Here is a 19,593-nt window from a genome sequence, read left to right on the forward strand (position 1 = left end):
CTGTCACTCCATAGAATAAACTAGCCTCCATCTTAAAAATCCCTTAGTTGTTCATCCCTAGGGCTAGGTTTTATAGGCAATGGCCCTCATTGCCTGGCAACGCTAAAACCATGAAAAACAAAAGTTAAACCCCACAAATTTTAAATAAATATTCAAGAACACACACAAACAATCCCAATATGCATTAAAATACAAAAAAAATTAATAATAAATAAAAAATAAATTGCTGAAGGGAAAATAATTCCCCCAAATCTTAAAACACAGGAAACTTGTTTAAAAAACTAGAAAAAAAAACACAAAAATACACTAGACGTCTGAAAACAAAAAACCCTTGAAAGCACTCTTCTAAAAATCCAGGAAATCAAATGAAGTTAAAGAACTTAGTACTATCCTTTCTTTATCTTTCTTTATCTTTCTTTCTTTCTTTCTTTCTTTCTTTCTTTCTTTCTTTCTTTCTTTCTTTCTTTCTTTCTTTTTCTTTCTTCCATCCTTCTTTCCTTCCTTCCTTCCTTCCTTCCTTCTTTCCTATATTCCTTCCTTTAAATTTTCTTTCTGTCTTCCTTTCTTCCTTCTTTCCTTTCCTTTCTTTCTTTCTTTCTTTCTTTCTTTCTTTCTTTCTTTCTTTCTTTCTTTCTTTCTTTCTTCCTTCCTTCAATTCTTCCTTTCTTCCTTTATTTCTACCTTCCTTCTTTACTTCATTCCATCTTTCCTTCCTTTTCCTTCCTTCCATCTATCTATCTATCTATCTATCTATCTATCTATCTATCTATCTATCATCTATGTTTCTTTCTTTCTTTCTTTCTTTCTTTCTTTCTTTTTTCTTTCTTTCTTTCTTTTCTCATTTTATTTCATTTTATTTTATTTCATTTGTTTTCTGAGTTTTTCATGACTGGGTTTCTCTGTGTATCCCTACCTGTCCTGGAGCTCCCTCTTTAGATCAGGCTGGCCTCAAACTCACAAATCTACTACCTCTGACTCCCAATTGCTGAGATTGAAGGCACGGTCCACAATTTCCTAGCAACCGTAAAACAATTAAATACCAAATATAAATCCTTAAAATTAAAACAAACAAACAAAAAAACAACAAAACAAAAACCTAAAAAATAAAGTAAAATGCAAAAAAAAAATATATAATTAAGCCTAAATTAAACACCAAAACTCTAAAACTTACTATAATACTTAAAAACCAAAAAAAAAAAAAAAAAAAACAAATAAAACCCAACAACAACAAAACACTTAACCTACACTAGAAGTCTAAAATCAAATAAATCTAAAACTTCTTCTAAAAAGGCTACAAACCCCTTACAAAAAAAAAAAAAAAACTATGAAATTATATAGATATATATCAACCCCAAAATGACCCTTAAGCTACTTTTTGGTTTGATTTATTTTGTTTTTCAAAACTTTTTTTCTCTGTATAGCCCTGGATATACTGGAACATACTCTATAGACCAGACTTGCCTAGACCTTACAAATCCACCTGCCTCTGCTCCCAAGGGCTGGGAATAAAGGCATGAACCACACTTGACTGGCAAAGCTAAAACACTTTACCTCCAAAATAAAAAAATAATTTTTTTCTTCAAAAATACAATAATTAATAATAATAATAATAATAATAATAATAATAATAATAATAATAATAAATAATTGAAGGAAAACTCTAAACAAAAACCCTTCAGCCAAAAAACAAACAACCAATAAACAGGACAACCTAGGAGATAAAAAATAAGCAACAATAAAAAATAACAATAACATTCTACAATAGTCTTCCAAACACACTATTAACCTTTTAAAAGACGCTAAATTTCTACAAAAATATACAGAGCCATAAATTTCACTAAATCTGTTTTCTTTCTTTCTTTCTTTCTTTCTTTCTTTCTTTCTTTCTTTCTTTCTTTCTTTCTTTCTTTCTGTCTTCCATTCTCTCTTTCTTTCTTTCTTTCTTCTTTCCTTCGTTCTTATTATTTTTATTTCTTTTTTTTCTTCTTTTTTTTTTCAAGTTTTTGGAGACTGAGTTTCTCTGTGTACTTCTGGCTGTCCTCGAACTCACTCTGTAGACCATGCTGCCTTCGACCTTAACACACTCCAACACACATACACATAAAAACTCAAAAAAATACTAAAAGCCTAAAGAAAACCCTAAAGCCAAAAACAAACAAACAAACAAAAACACTCTAAAATCTTTTTTAAAAATCACTAAACATACACTAAAACACAGAAAACCAAAATAACCTCTAAAACAATCTTCATAAAATCCTGAAACTGCTGTAAAGAACCCTAAATTTCTTTTAAAAAAAAATTACACAGGAAGCCCAAAATATGCATAAAGAAATTTGGTTCCTTCCTTCCTTCCTTCCTTCCTTCCTTCCTTCCTTCCTTCCTTCCTTCCTTCCTTCCTTCCTTCCTTCCTTTGTTTCTTTCCTACTTTGTTTTTATTTTATTTATTTATTTATGTTTTTGAAATTTTGGAGACTAGGTTTCTCTGTGGATCCCTAGCTCTACTGGAACTGCCAGTGTAAACCATGCTGGCCTTGACCTAAGAAATCCAGTACTTCTTCCTCTCAAGTTCTGTGATTTAAGGCATGGGCCACCACTGCCTGGCAAACCTAAAACACTTAAATCCAACAATAAAATCTTAAAATTAAAAAAAAATAATAATAATCAAAAACTATAAAAACAAAACAAAAATCCCTAAAAATAAAAGATAGAACACTAACAAAAATTTAAAAAAAAACCCAAAACCCTAAAACACCCTAAAAAACGAACAAATAAATCATAAAAAACATTAAAAATACACTAAAATTCGAAAAAAAAAACAAACAAAAAAATCATCTAAGATACTCATAAAAAAAACCTACAAAACCCTTTACAAAAACCACTAAAATTCTAAAGAAAAAAAAACCAAACAACAAAAAAAAAAACAAAAAGGCAAAAATGTCCATTAATTATTTTTCTCTTTTCTTTCTTTCTTTCTTTCTTTCTTTCTTTCTTTCTTTCTTTCTTTCTTTCTTTCTTTCTTTCTTTCTTCTTTCTTTCTTTCTTTCTTTCTTTCTTTCTTTCTTTCTTTCTCTCTTTCTTTCTTTCTTTCTTTCCTTCCATTCTTCTTTCCTTCCTTCCTTTCTTCCTTCCTTCCTTCCTTCTTTCTTTCTTTCTTTCTTTCTTTATTTTTTTCTTATTTTTTTTCAGATTTTGGAGACTGGGTTTGTATGTGTATCCCTACCTATATTGGACTTGCCTCTGTAAACCAGGCTGGCCTTGAACTAAGAAAGCCAATACTTCTTCCTCTCAAAGTGCTGGGATTTAAGGCATGGGCCACCACTTCCTGCCTACCCTAAAACTATTAATTCCATCAATAAAACCTTAAAAGTAAAAAAATAATAATATCTTAAAATTCTATAAAAACAAAACAAAAACCCCTAAAAATGAAAGATAGAACCCTAAAAAAAAAGCAAAAACCCAAAACACTGGAACACCCTAAAAAACTTTTTAAAAAATCAGAAAAAACCCTAATAATATACTAAAATACTCAAAAAAAAAAAATCCCTATAAGATACTGTTATAAAACACCCTACAAAACCCTTTACAAAAAAAAAAGAAACAAAACTGAAATTCTAAAAAATAAGAAAAAAAAAAAGAAAAAAAAAAAAAACAAAAGGACAAAATGTCCTTTAAGTATTTTTTTTCTTTTCTTTCTTTCTTCCTTTCTTCCTTTCTTTCTTTCTTCCTTTCTTTCTTTCTTTCTTTCTTTCTTTCTTTCTTTCTTTATCTTTCTTTCTTTCTTTCGTTCGTTCTTTTTTTCTTTCTTTCTTTCTTTCTTTCTTTTTTTTCTTTCTTTTCTCATTTTATTTCATTTTAATGTATTTCATTTGTTTTTTGAGTTTTTCTAGAATGGGTTTCTCTGTGTATCCCTACCTTTCCTGGAGCTCCCTCTTTATATCAGGCTGGCCTCAAACACAGAAATCTTCCTGCTTCTGCCTCCCATGTGCTGGGATTAAATGCAAGGGCCATCACTGCCTGGCGACCCTAAGGCATGGTCCACAATTTCCTAGCAAACGTAAAACAATTAAATACCAAATATAAAACCTCAAAATTAAAAACAAACAAACAAACAAAAAACAACAAAACAAAAACCTGAGAAATAAAGCAAAATGTTAAAAAAATAAAATAAAATTAAGCCTAAATAAAACACCAAAACCCTAAAACACACTATAATCCTTAAAAAACAAAACAACAACAACAACAACAACAAAACACTTAACCTACACTAGAAGTCTGAAAACCAAATAAATCTAAAACTTCTTCTAAAAACCCTACAAAAACCTTAAGAAAAAACTATAATTATATATATATATATGTATATATATATATAATTATATATATATATATATATAAACCCTAAAATGACGTGTAAGCTATTTTTTTGGTTTAATTTATTTTATTTTTTTATTTTTGGAAACTGTTTCTCTGTATAGCCCTGGCTATACTGGAACTCACTCTGTAGACCAGGCTGGCCTAGAACTTACAAATCTACCTACCTCTGCCTCCCAAGGGCTGGGAATAAAGGCATGGACCACCACTTACTGGCAAAGCTAAAACACTTTACGCCTGAAAAAAAAAAAGAAAGAAAATACATTAAAAACAATAAACAAAAATCCTGAAACCAAAAAAACAAAAAATAAATCCAAAAACCTAAGATACCAAGAAAAAAAAAATAAAAACAGGAAAAATACATAAAACTCACAAAGAGTCTTCTAAACACCCTATTAACCCTTAAAAAGAACCTAAATTGCTACAAAAATACCAAGGAGCCTAAAATTTCACTAAGTCTTTCTCTCTCTTTCTTTCTTTCTTTCTTTCTTTCTTTCTTTCTTTCTTTCTTTCTTTCTTTCATTCTTTCTTTTTTCTTTTTTTCTTTTTTTCTTTCTTTCCTTCTGTCTCTCTCTTTTTCTTTCTTTCTTCTTTCCTTCTTTCTTAATATCTTTCTTTTTTTTCTTTAATTTTTTTTTTTTTTTTAATTTTTGGTGAATGGGTTTCTCTGTGTACTTCTGGATGTTCTGAAACTCACTCTGTAGACCTTGCTCCATTCAACCTCAACAAACTCCAACACACACAAACACACATACACAACCCTAAAAAAAAAAAAAAACTAAAACCCTAAAGAAAAATCCTAAATTCCCTCCCAAAAAAACCCTCTATAGCAATTAAAAAAAAAAAAAAAAAAACTAAAACTAAAACCCTAAAAACCAAAAAAATCCTCTAAAAAAAATCTTTAAAAAATCCCGAAAACTGTTTAAAAACTTTAAATTGCTTAAAAAATAAGACAAAAACAAAAACCAAACAAAAACATACAGAAAGCCCAAAAATAGGCATAAAGTAATAATTTGCTCCCTTCCTTCCTTACTTCTTTCCTTCCTTCCTTCCTTCCTTCCTTCCTTCCTTCCTTCCTTCCTTTCTTTATTTCCCCCCGCTTTTTTTTTTCCTTTGTTCTGACTGGTTTTTTTTTTTTTTTGTATCCCTATCAGTACTGGAGCTCTCCGTGTAGACCATGCTGGCCTCGAACACAAAAAATCCTGCCTCCTAATTGTTGGCATTAAAGGCATGGGCTACCACTGCCTGACAACCCTAGAACAATTAAAATCCAAATATAAATCCCTAAATTTTTAAAAAAAATAATCAAGGAGAACAACAACAACAAAATCTGGCAAATACTGTAAAATGCTTTAAAAAAAAACAGAAAGAAAGAAAGAAAGAAAGAAAGAAAGAAAGAAAGAAAGAAAGAAAAAGAAAGAGAAAAAGAAAGGCTAAATTAAAACCCAAAACCATACAATGTTCGAAAATCCATTAAAAAACAAGAAAAACACTAAAAATACCCTAAAAGCCTGAAAACCAAAAAAAAAAAAAAAAAAAAAAACACTTAAAACACTCTTTTAAAAATTGTACAAACCCTAAAAAAACATTTAGAAATCTAAAAAGAAAAAAAGAAAAACACACTAAGCCAAAATGTCCATAATAGTTTTTTTCATTCATTCATTCTTTCTTTCTTTCTTTCTTTCTTTCTTTCTTTCTTTCTTTCTTTCTTTCTTTCTTTCTTTCTTTCTTATTTTTTCCTTCCTTCCTTCCTTCCTTCCTTCCTTCCTTCCTTCCTTCCTTCCTTCCTTCCTTCCTTTCTTTATTTTTATATTTATTTTTATTTTTATTTTTATTTTTATTTTTATTTATTAAATTTTTGGAGACTGGGTTTCTCTGTGTATCTCTGGATGTCCTAGAGCTCCCTCTTTAGACCAGGCTGTAATGCACTAAGAATTCCACTACTTCTGCCTCCCAGTTGATGAGAATCTAGGCAAGGGCCACCACCTGAACCGAAAATTAAGTCTTAAAATCCAAAAATAAAACCTTGTATTAAAAAAATAATAATACTCATAAACACTAAAAATAAAAAAAATACAAAAATCGAAACAAAACTACCAAAAAAAAGGCCAAAAAAACCCTAAAAAAAAAAAAAACCTGTAGAGCTTTAAAAAAAAAAAAAAACCTAAAACACTCTAAAATATTAAAAAAAAAAAGAAAGAAAAACAAACAAACAAAATACACTAGAATCCTGAAAGACATGAAACAAAACAAAAACAAAAACAAAAACAAAAAAACATCAAAACTCTAAAACACTCTTCCAAATAACCTTAAGAAAAACACTAACATTCTAAAAAAGAAAAAAAGAAAAAAAAATACACAAGAACCACAAAAAGACCCTAAAAAAAAATTTTTTTTGAGTTTTTCTGTTTTTGAGTTTTGGGAGACTGTGTTTAGCTATGTACCTCTGGCTGTCCGGGAGCTCCCTTTGTATACTATGCAGGCCTTGAACTCCAAAGTCCACCTACATCTGCCTCCTATTTGGTGGGATATAAAGCATGTGCCACCACTGTCTGGCAACCGTAAAACAATCCGCAAATATAAAACCCTAATTAAAAAAAAATCGAGGACAACAACAACAACAACAGCAAAATACCCCTAAGAAATAGAGTAAAATGCTAAACAATAAATAAATAAAATAAAGCCTAAATTCAACCCCCAAACCTAAAATACATTAAAATCCTTAGAAAATGAGGAAAAACACTAAAAAATATTCTAAAAGCCTGACAACCAAAAAAAACCTCTAAAACACTCTTCTAAAAATCCTTCAAACCCTAAATAAAAACCCTAAATTTTAAAAATTCTAAATAAAGTGGCTGGCAACACTAAAACTCTTAAACTCACAATATACAACCCTCAAATTAAAAAGAAAAACTCAAGAACACACACACAAAAACTAAATAAAACAGTAAAGTGCTAAGAAATAAGTCCCTTAAACCTTGTAAGAACCAGATATCACTAAAACACCCTAAAGTCCTTTAAAAATTATAGAAAAACCTCTAAACAATATTCTTTTAAATATTGTTAAAATCAAACAATATTCTAAAATACTCTTCTAAAACCCTATAAACACCTAAAAAATGTAATATTAAAAAAAAAATAAGAACCACACAATAAGCCAAAAATAACCAAAAAGTACTTTTCTTTCTGTCTTTCCTTTCTTTTTTTCTTTGTTTTCTTTCTTTCTTTCTTTCTTTCTTTCTTTCTTTCTTTCTTTCTTTCTTTCTTTCTTTCTTTCTTTCTTTCTTTCTTTCTTTCTTTCTTCCTTCCTTCCTTCCTTCCTTCTTTCTTTCTTTCTTTCTTTCTTTCTTTCTTTCTTTCTTTCTTTCTTTCTTTCTTTCTATTTCTTTATTTATTACTTTTTTTTTTCCGTGACTGGGTTTCTCTTTGTATCCCTACCTGTCCTGGAACTGCCTCTGTAGACGAGGGTGGCCTCAAACTCGGAAATCCACCCGCCTCCGCCTCCCAAGTATTGGGATTTAAGGCATGGGCTACCACTGTCTGGCAACTCTAAAACTTTTAAACTCCAAATTTAAAACTATAAAATTAAAAATGGAAGAAGAACAAGCACAACCTCCACCACCACAACAACAACAACAAAAAAACCCTAAGAAGACCAGTAAAATGCAAAAATAATAAATAAATAAATAAATAAATAAATAAATAAATAAATAAATAAAGCCTAAATAAAACCACAATACACTAAAACAAAAAAACAAACAAACAAAAAACAATCAAACAAACAAAAAAACAAAAAAAACTGGCTGGCAACACTAAAGCTCTTAAACTCAAAAGATACAAACCTAAAATTATAAAAATAAAACAAAACTCAAGAACACACACACAAACCCTATATAAAACAGTAAAATGCTAAAAAAAAAAAAAAATCACTTAAACCTATTAAGAACCAAAAATCACTAAAAGAAAGACCCTAACATCCTTTTAAAAATATAGAATAAACTCTAAAAATGTACTAAAACCCTGAATACCAATGTACCTCAAAAACATTCTTCTAAAAACCCCACAAAACCATTAAAAAAAACCTGAAATTCTAAAAAAACATGAACCCAAAAATAACCATACAACTATTTTTTTTCTTTTTTCTTTTTTCTTTACTTTTTTTTTTGTTTGTTTGTTTTTTTTGAGACAGTGTTTCATTGTTGCTGTCCTGGAACTCACTTTGTATACCAGACTGACCTCAAATTCAGAAATCCACTACCTCTGCCTCTCAAGTGTGGGATTAAAGGCATTTGTCTCCACTGTCTGGCAAGAGTAAAACTCATAAACTGCAAAATACAACTCTAAAATTTTCAAAAAAATTTATCAAAGAAAAAAACAAAAAAACAAAAATAAAAATAAAAACAAAACAAAACAAAACAAAACAAAAAAAACTAAAAAATTTTTGTAAAACCATAAAAAGGAACCCCTAAAGACTAAAAAAAAATCCCAAACCCAAAACACTTTAAAAATCCATTAAAAGAAAAAAAAAAAAAAAAAAACACTAAATATACACGAAAACAGTGAAAACAAAACAAAAAACAACAACAACAAAATAAAAAACAAACTCTAAAACACTCATCTTAAAAAAATTACACTGAAACTCTTTTCTTTCTTTCTTTCTTTCTTTCTTCTTCTTCTTCTTCTTTTTTTTTTTTTTTTCGTTTTTTCCTTTATGAGACTGGGTTTCTCTGTTTATCCCTGGCTGTCCTGGAAGTCACTCTGCCACCATTTCCTGGCAACCATAAAACAATGAAACACCAATATTAAAACCCTAAAATTAAAAAAAAAAAATATTCAAGCAAAACAACAAAATCTCTTCTAAAAACCCTACAATTCCTTAAAAAAAAAAAAAAAAAAAAACAAAACAAAACACAACAAAAAACTAAAATTCTAAAGAAAATACACCAAAAGCCAAAAAATGTCCCTAAAATTCTTTTCATTCTTTCTTCGTTACTTTATTCATATATTTTTTTTTTTTTTTGAGACTGGGTTTCTCTGTGTATCCTTGGGTATACCCAAACCCTGAACTCCCCTCAATAAGAACACTAAATATTTGTAAAAAAAAAAAAATATTAAAACCCTAAATAAGAACATGAAACCCAAAAAAGTACCATAAGCCCCTTAAAAAAACCCTCAAAATTCTTTAAAAATACTCAAAAATCCTAAAGAAAAAGACCAAAAAAACCCATAAAGCCTTAAAAAAGGTCCTGAAACCATTAAAAAAATCCCTAAAGACCAAAAAAAAAAATTAAGAAAGACCTTTAAAAAAAACCTGAAAAGACCCTTAAAACCTAAAAAAGAAAACGTTGATGTTTTTAAAAAATCAACAAAAACCCTTTAAGAAAAAACTATAAAATTATAAAAAAAGAAACTAAAAGAAACTAAAACCCCAGCAAAATATCCCAAAATTCCAAAACACCAAAAGACCCTACAAATAACCAGAAACCCTAAAAAAACAAAAAACATCAGCAAAAAACAACAACAAAAAAACATAAATAGTTTAAAAAATAATAATAATAAAACCTAAAACATTCCTAAAATCATTTAAAAACACTAAAGAACCCTAAAATACCTTAAAAATGTAGAAGAAATCAAGAAACTTCAAAAAAAAGAAAAAAGAAAAAAGACATATAATTGAACCTCAAAAAAACCTAAGGCCCTAAAACACAAAAAGACCCCATTTTTTTTTTTTTTTTTGTGGCTAATAGTTCTTAATCCTTTTTTTTAAATTAGGAATTTTCTTCATTCACATTTCACATGCTATACCAAATATCTCACATACTCTCCCCCTGCCACTCCCCTATCCACCCACTCCCACTTCTTGGCCCTGGTGTTCCACTGTACTGAGGAATGTTAAGTTTGCAAGACCAATGGGCCTCTCTTTCCACTGATGGCCAAAATTTTTTAAAACCATAAAAAACCTAAAACCTTAAAAAATCACCCCCACAACCGCAAAATATCTAAAATACTTAAAAAACCCTAAAATTAACCTAAAACGAAAAAAAAAAAAAAAAAAAAAGAAAACCCAGAAAAACCTTAGGTTCTTTAAACAAACACTAAATGATCCCTAAAAAGCTAAAAACAAAAACAAAAAGAATCGAAATAAAACAAAGCAAAACAAAACAAAAAACCAAAAAAAAACCAAAAAATCCTAAATTACTTTTTTTTTTTTTTTTTTTTTTTTTTTGGTATTTTAAGACTGTTTTTTTTTTTTTTTTTTTTTTTTTTTGTAGCTCTAGGATTCTTGGAACTCACTCTCAAGACCAGGCTGGCTTCAAACTCAGAAATCTGCCTGTTTCTGCCTCCCCAGTGCTGGGATTAAATGCAAGGGCCATCACTGCCCGCCGACCCTAAAATACTTAATAAACACTTTTAAAAACAAAAACTACAATTCTAAAAAAAAAAAAAAGCAAGAACTCTAATAAGACCCCAAAAATTCTAAAACACTAAAAATTGCCCTAAAATTCAACAAAAACTCAAGAACCCTAAAAAGACCCCCAAAAGTATAAAACCATAAAAAAAAAACCTATGGCATTATAAAATTGCCCAAAACACTGAGAAAAATCCTAAAATCATCTTTTACAGGAAAGAATTCTTAATAAAATAAAGCATAAAATGAAATAAAAATAAAATCCTTAATAAAACCTTTTTAAAAACGTAAAAAAACCCTCAAAAATTCTAATTTTTAAAAAAACCTTTAAACAACCTAAAATAATAATAAAAAATCTCTAGACCCTAAAAGACATGAAAAACCCTTACCCTAAAAAACCATATAATGTTAAAAAAAGATCCTTCTAGAAGCCTAAAAAGCTGCAAAACTAAAGCTCAAAAATCTAAAAACAAAAACCTAAAAAAAAAAAATCTTAGAAAAAAACATAAAAGAACCCTAAATTACTAAAACACCCTAAAATCCTTTATAAAAAACTAAAAAAAACCCTTAAAACACTAAAAAACAACAAAAAAATCAACTCTGAAAAAATCAAGAACTCTAAAAAGATTGTGCCAGAATTCCTAAAACCATAAAAATCCTAAACTAAAAACAAAAAAAAACCCTAAAAATACATCAAAACCCTGAAACTCTAGAAAAACCCTAAATTCCTATTTAAAAAAAAAAAAAAAAAAAAAACTACAAAACCTTAAAATTCTAAATGAAATCTTGAAAACCTAAAAAGAATCCTAAATCCCTAAAAAAAAAAAACAAACCTTAAATGTATTGTTAAAAAAAAAAAACCTCAAAGAACCTAAAAACCCTAAAACTCTAAAACGAAAATAGAATCTGAAACCATTAAAAAACAAACAAATAAACAAAAACTTAAAAACTTAAAAAAATAAATAAATAAAAAATCCTTTGAAAAAAAACTAAAAATACCCTAAAAACATTAAAAGCATACAAAAAAAACCTCAAAGCTTTAAAAAATCATATAAATGTAAATATACATACACCTACACCTACACCTACACATACACATATATTGTTTTTTTTAGAACAGCATTTTAGAGATTTTAGGCGTTGTGTTTTAGTATATGTATAGTGTTTTTTTGTTTGTTTGTTTGTTTTTTTGTTTTTCTTTGTTTATTAAGAACCAGGCCAGCCTGGTGTTCAGAGTGATTTCCATGACTGCCAGGGTATACACAGAGAAACACACTCACCAAAATCACACACAAATTAAAAAAAAAAAAAAAGTAAGAAAGAAGGATTTAAAGATAGAAGGAAATTGAGAAAGAAGGAAAGAGAGACAGAAACATGGAAAAAGAAAGACAGAATTACATAGATAGATAGATAGATAGATAGATAGATAGATAGATAGATAGATAGACAGACAGACAGACAGACAGACAGACAGACAGACAGACAGACCGACAGACAGACAGACAGACAGATAGACAGACCACTGTTCGCCAGGAAAGAGAGTTCCTGGGGACTGCTTGTTTTTGCAGACTCTGGATTCCAGATTTGCCTCACTGGCAGCTCCCTTGTATCCACTAACCAAAGAGAAAGGGGAATTCACCTGGACCAGAGAACATCAGCTAGCCTTTGAAACTCTCAAAAAGGCACTGCAGCAGGCTCCGGCATTGGCCCTGCCAGGTTTAAACAAACCTTTCACCCTATATATTGATGAAAGTAATGGAGTGGCAAGGGGAGTCCTTAACCGGGTTTTGGGACCATGGAAGTGCCTGGTAGCCTACTTATCAAAGAAACTGGACTCTGTGGCCAGTGGATGGCCCTCCTGCCTGCGAGCGATAGCAGCCACGGCTGTGCTATTAAGAGATGCTGACAAACTGACTATGGGCCAGAATGTTACCATAGTGGCCCCACACTCTCTTGAGAGCATCGTCAGGCAACCACCGGATCGCTGGATGACCAACGCCCAAATGACGCTTTACCAGAGCCTATTGCTAACAGAGCGAGTAAGTTTCGCACCCCCAGACATTCTCAACACTGCCTCCTTACTACCTGAGGCTGACGAGACCCCTGCACATAAGTGTGAAGAAATAATTGCAGAAGAGACTGGAATCTGGCCAGACCTCACAGACCAACCTTGGCCAGGGGCGATGACTTGGTTCACGGACGGAAGCAGCTTTGTGGTAGAAGGTAAGCAGAAGGCTGGGGCAGCAGTAGTGGATGGAAAGTCTGTCATATGGGCCAGCAGCCTGCCGGAGGGTACATCAGCTCAAAAAGGGGAACTAATTGCACTAATTCAAGCCTTAAGGCTGGCAGAAGGAAGGACTCTTAATGTCTATACCAACAGCTGGCATGCTTTTGCCACGACTCATGGTCACGGAGCAATATACCGACACTGTGGACTGCTGATGTCTGCCGGCAAAGACATCAAAAATAAAGAAGAAATTCTCAGCTTATTAGAAGCTGTTCATTTTCCCCGTTGGATGGAAATTATCCATTACCCAGGACACCAGAAGGGAACTGGGCCCGTTGAAAAAGGAAATCAAATGGCAGACCAAGAAGCTAAAAAAGCAGCCCAAGGGCCAATGACTCTGGTGATGAGAACCCAACAGCCCACTGCTGAGGAAATAAAAGAACCCTCACAGAAGAAGAGGGGTGAGATTACATAGCTAACATACACCATCTGACTCATTTAGGAACTAAAAAAATACTAAAATTGGTTAGTAAGTCCCCCTATTCCATTCCTGGATTAAAGAGAATTGTGGAGGAGATAATAAAAAACTGCAGTGCTTGTGCACTTACCAATGTTGGGTCTAGCAGGCTCCAGGAAGGAAAAAAACTGCGAGGAGACAGGCCTGGAGCCTACTGGGAAACTGACTTCACTGAGGTGAAACCAGCTAGGTATGGAAATAAATATCTCCTAGTTTTTATAGACACCTTCTAAGATGAGTCGAAGCATTCCCCACCAAGAAAGAAATGGCTAATGTAGTGGTCAAGAAGATACTTGAAGAAATCCTTCCCAGCTTTGGGATACCTAAGGTAATGGGTTCAGACAATGGACCTGCCTTCGTCTCCCTGGTAAGTCAGGGATTGGCCAGGCAACTGGGGACAAATTGGAAATTACATTGTGCATACAGACCCTAGAATTCAAGACAGGTAGAGAGGATGAACAGAATGCTAAAGGAGACTCTGAATAAAATAGCCTTAGAATCAGGCGGAAGCGATTGGACACCATTCTCCCTTATGCCTTGTTCAGGGTTCGGAATACACCTGGACCCCTTGGCCTAACTCCATTTGAGTTAATGTATGGGGCGCCCCCACCCATTTTTATGACAGTAGGGGATAGGTATCGCCGGGATGTGTCTTTCTCTCCTTCTTTTAGTCTTTTGGCTGGATTAAAAGCTCTAGAAATAGTAAGAAAAGAGGTCTGGGAACAGCTAAAAGAAACCTATGTTGCTGGTGACACACAGGTGCCGCACCAGTTTGAAGTAGGAGACACAGTCCTGGTGAGGAGACACCAAGCGGGAAACCTAGAATCGAGGTGGAAGGGACCCTACTTGGTGCTACTGACAGTGCCCACCGCAGTCAAAGTGGAAGGAATCCCCACTTGGGTCCATGCATCCCATGTCAAGAGAGCACCCCCTGGAGTCAGCCATGATGAGTGGACTTTGGAGAAGACTACTAACACTTTTAAGTTGCGCCTGCTTCGTAGGAGCGATCCCAAAGGACTTTAACCCCCACAGTCCTGTTCAACAAACGTGGGAGGTACTCAATGAGGGGGGTAGGGCTGTATGGACAATCGCCAAGGTACACCCTCTGTGGACTTGATGGCCTGATCTTTTCCCTGACATCTGTAAGTTGGCTATAGGAGCCCCTACTGGATGGGACTTGGAGGGGTACTCTGACATTCAGAGGGCACCATTAACACCCCGTCCGTACGTAGAAAAACATTCGAGAGACCCATGGGGTGGTTGCTCTAACCAAAGGGATAGAAGTATGCTTTGAACCCATCCCTTCTTTGTCTGTCCTGGGCCCCACCAAAGTCAATCCCTTAATCCAACATGTGGAGGTAAGGCTGACTTCTTTTGCAAGAGCTGGGGTTGGGAGATTTCAGGTACAGCCAACTGGAAGCCCTCCTCAAGCTGGGAATATATTAGAGTAACAGCCAACTATTCCCTAGCGTCTTATGTACCTGGAGGATTTGACCTAGACGAGTGTACTGACTGGTGCCATCCGCGCCCTGTCACCTTTACTGAACCAGGGAAAAGAGCTCTGGGATGGACAAAAGGGTATACCTGGGGTCTTAGGATTTACAAGTAAAGATATGATGAGGGATTATTGTTCACTATCAGATTAAAAATAGAGACCCCCTACAATCCTTTAGGCCCCCCCAACCATGTCCACACCCTTCACCCATACTATTACTCAGCGTACTCCATTGATTGCAGACCACCTTAGTATGGCTGCTATCACCCAACCCCCCACTCCTCAGGTACCTCTAACTATTACCACTGAGATTCCTTCAACAAGACAGAGGATGTTTAACCTACTGAGAGGAGCCGTTTATGCCCTTAATAGAACTGATCCTAGGGCTACTGAGGACTGCTGGCTATCCCTGTCCTCGGGTCCGCCTTATTATGAAGAAATTGCCTTCAATGGAGATTTCAACAGAATCAGCAGCCATACTTCCTGCTCTTGGGGAACAGGACAAAAACTGACCCTGACTGATGTATCTGTGAGGAGTCCAGGTCTCTGTATAGGCACCCCACCTTCCACTCACAAACACCTATGCAGACAAATTCAGTCTGTGTCCAGAATGGAAGCTAATTACTATCTTGTATCTTCCCCGGTTGGATGGTGGGCTTGCAATACAGGACTTACTCCCTGTGTATCAACTAAGGTTTTTAATTCAACTCATGATTTTTGTGTCATGATCTAGCTGTTACCCCGCATATATTATCACCCTGCATCCAGTTAAGAAGAAAGCTATGCTGGCCGGTGGTCGAAAAGAGAACCAATTACTTTAACCCTGGCTGCATTCATGGGGATAGGTATGGCAGTAGGAGTGGGGACAGAAGTGTCAACTTTGATAGAAGGAAGACAGGGAATTCAGTCTTTGAGGGATGCTGTCAATGAAGACCTAACAGCAATAGAAAAGTCCATTGATGCTTTAGAAAAATCTTTGACCTCCCTGTCTGAGGTAGTTTTTTAGAACAGGAGAGGCCTTGATTTGTTGTTCCTTAAAGAAGGAGGACTGTGAGCCGCCCTTAAAGAAGAGTGCTGCTTCTATGCAGATCATACAGGAAGAGTTAGAGACTCTATGCAGAAACTGAGAGAAAGATTAGAGTGAAGCAAACGGGAATGGGATGCTCAAAGTGGGTGGTTTGAGACGTGGTTTGAATTATGACCATCTTGGATAACTTCTTTGATTTCCGCTGTAGCTTGACCAATCCTTATGATATGCTTAGCTTTAGTTTTCAGCCCCTGTATAATAAATAGAGGAATGGCTTTCATCCAGAGTAGAATTGATACAGTAAAACTCATGGTTCTTCAGAGACAATATCAACATATAGTTCAGGTAAATGAAGAGTTAGGGGACACTAATCTCTAAAATTCTATGATTAGAATTAGTCTAAATAGAAGAAGAGGGGAATGAAAGGAAATAAAACTTGAGACCTGTGATTCATGTAATGTATGTCAAATAGCCCAAAGAGTTGTTTGTGAGCTTTGAAACCTGGGGCTGAGAACACAGCAGAACAGACCAGGACATGCCCGGGCAGGTCTATTGCCTCCCTATCTCCCACCCCTCTGACCTCAGGCTGCTAATGTTTAAATGGACCAATCATGTGAAACCGTGCCAATTCCTCCCCCAGCCTCACTCTTTTTCTATAAAAACACCTAGCTTCCAAGCATCGTGGTCTAATCCACTGTCTCCTGTGTGAGATGCGTTTTGACCCGGAGCTCCGCCATTAAAATACTTCTTGTTGTTACATCAAGTCGTTGTGTTCTATTCGTGATTCTTGGGTGCACGCTGAATCGGGAGTTGAGTGGCGGTTTCCCCACTCGGTCAGCCTCCCACTGCCCCTTGAAATCTGGGATTAAAGACTCAGGTTACACCCATCTCCTATTAACTTCTCTTTTTATTCGTTTGTTTTCTTTGTTCATTTTTTGTTATTTTCTTTTTTGTTTTTGTTTGTTTGTTTGTTTTGTTGTTGTTGTTGTTGTTGTTGTTTTTGAGACAGGGATTCTCTGTATATCACTGGCTGCCCTGGATCTAACTTTGTAGTGAAAGAGGAAAAACTGAACTTTTCCTGAACTCTCTTACCCCTCCCATCCAGAGACTGTTCCCGGAGCACTCCTGAACTTTTTACCCCAGAGTATCCCCTCCCAACTAAGAACTGTTCCTGGAACATTTTTTAGATAAGGGTCTCTTGGAACAAACCTAGTCCTACCCCTCCTAACTGAGGACTGTTCCAAGAACATTTTTGAGATAGGGGCCTCCTGGTACTACCCCAGAATGTTCCAATAGATCAAGTACATTGCCAAAATATAGGACACGACCCCTTGGTTACGAAAAGCCCCTTGGAAAGTCCCTGGGAATAACCTTTGGCAGAACCCCTTAGTTACGCACATTTGTACTTTCTCCACCCTGTTCCCCCCTTGCCCTTTTCTTATAAAAGCCTGTGAAAATTTGGGCTGGTCGTCGAATCTCCTCTGCACAATGCTGGGTGTATGAGTTTCGACCCCAGAGCCTCTGGTATATGTGCTTTTTATGTGCTTTCTTGTCATTGCTATATTAAATCTAACTCTCTACATCTTAAGTTCGGTCTCAGTGTCTTCTTGGGTGCGCTGCTGTCCCGAGGCTTGAGTGAGTGTCTCCCTTTGGGAGTCGTGGAGTCTTTCAATAGACCAGGTTGGTCTCTAATTCAGAAAAATTCCAGACCCTGCCTCCTGAGTGCTGGAAATAAATGCATGCATCATAATGGCTGTCTTATTAACTTCTTATTTTGATAAAATTGACATTAGAAGCACACACCTGTTTAGCATAGCCTTCTTCACCTATGCAGAAGTTCTCTTAAAGAAGAGCCTTGGTCCAGCATTCTCTCCCACCCCACACCCATTGCCCTTTAGGATCTCATATTTATGACAGAGGCAACAGCTTTGTTTCTGGTTTAAACAGGCAAGATCTTCAAACCCAGACAATGGCCAAGTATGATGATTGAACAAAGAATGATAGTCACAAGACAGTGCACCAGGGTTGCTGTGGCCTAATACACCAGTTCTACAGCCATTTAGAAGACAATACCTCTGAAGAGGCTGAGCAGGACATCCCTCAAAAAGAAGAGGAGGAGGATGCCTTCATCCCAGGCCCTGAGAATTAATGTCGGCTGCAGAATTTCTCACAGTTGGAAGGAAGGTAATGAACCTGTCACCCATTGGAAGGCCATAGTTCTAGGTCAACTGCCAACAAACCCTTGTCTTTATTTGGTGAAGTATGATGATATTGACAGCGTCTATGGACAGAAGCTCAACAGTGTTGAGAGGATTTTAAATCTTAAGGTCTTGCCTCATTATATAGTATTTCCTCAGATAAGGGATGCCCACTTCACCAGAAGCCTGGTTGGCAGAGGGGTGCAACACAAATTTGAGAGAAAGCATGGCTCTGAGGAAAAGTGGAATGGGTTGGTGCAAGCCCAGGTGCCAGTCATAAAGGACTGGTTTTACATTAGCTACAAGAAGGATCCGGTCCTCTACATTTATCAGCTCCTATTTGACTACAGTGAAGGTAACCTTGACATCATTCCAGAGACTCCTCATGCTGAGGTGACATCACATGATAACAGTGACTTCTTAATAGGTAAATGGGTGCAGTACACCAGAGAGGAGGGTTCCAAAAATCTTGGAAAGGTTGTTTACCAAATTCTTGCCAATCCTTCTGTGTACTTTATCAAGTTTCATGGTGATCTCCACATCAATGTCTATAATCTGGTGTCAAGACTCCTTAAGGTGAAAAAAAATCACAAAAGTACAGGCCCATAAGCTTGTAGAATTGGAAAAAAAAATGTTTGTTTTCCTGTGTTGGCTATCTCTCTTTGACAAACCCAGTATGATTGCCAATAAAATTTGTTTTGCTCTAAAATTTAAAATGTGTGACATGACATGCTGTGAGTGAAGACATTGTTGGAAGAGATGGGCTATGGTGGAAGAACAGTACATACATCTGATATCACACATGGTAAAATTAAAAGGACTTAGCATCTCTGCTCTGTATGGAGGACTGGAATTGGAGATGGGATGTGGTGGAGCAGGGATCGAAGCAAAAGAAGGATGTTTATTAAGTAGGGGTGAAGGATATAACATCAGTAGAATCTCTGGTATGATGTCTGAGGAAGAAACAAAGTTGGTGAAAGAGTGACACATAAAAGGAATTTGGCCTTAGAACATAAAGTGTAACCCATAAAAATGATCCAAACAGACTCAGCAATCAGAGAATTTCAGGTTTCATTTGAATAATGAAGTCTAGTGAAACTTGTCTCCCTTTTTAAGATTTTTATCTTTTCTTATATGTGTGAGGATAGGACATGTGCTTGTGAGTACAGGTGACCAGAGAGATATGAGTTGTTGGGTCCCCTGGAGCTTCCATTAATGGTGATTGTGAGTCATTGGATATGAATTCAAGAAACCAAATACAGTCTTCTTGCAGGAAAAAAGTGCTTGATACCACTGAGTCATCTCTCTAATCCCATAAAGGTATCTATTTTAAGAAATACATTATTCACATG

At 34.7% G+C, this 19,593-nt stretch overlaps 1 protein-coding gene across 1 annotated transcript in view; it reads left to right on the forward strand.

Moving 5' to 3' along the window:
* LOC146999797 (Y-linked testis-specific protein 1-like) overlaps positions 1–18,850 on the forward strand; it is a 104,397-nt gene extending 85,547 nt beyond the window's left edge. Inside the window, exon 2 of the mRNA XM_085834445.1 lies at positions 18,125–18,850. Within this exon, the coding sequence (XP_085690571.1) occupies positions 18,125–18,850 (726 nt within the window). The remainder of the gene's footprint in view (positions 1–18,124) is intronic.
* Positions 18,851–19,593: the final 743 nt, after the last annotated feature.

The sequence above is a fragment of the Mus caroli genome, unplaced genomic scaffold (assembly GCF_978045245.1).
Source record: "Mus caroli unplaced genomic scaffold, Mus_caroli_1 scaffold_39, whole genome shotgun sequence".
NCBI classification, from domain to species: domain Eukaryota; kingdom Metazoa; phylum Chordata; class Mammalia; order Rodentia; family Muridae; genus Mus; species Mus caroli.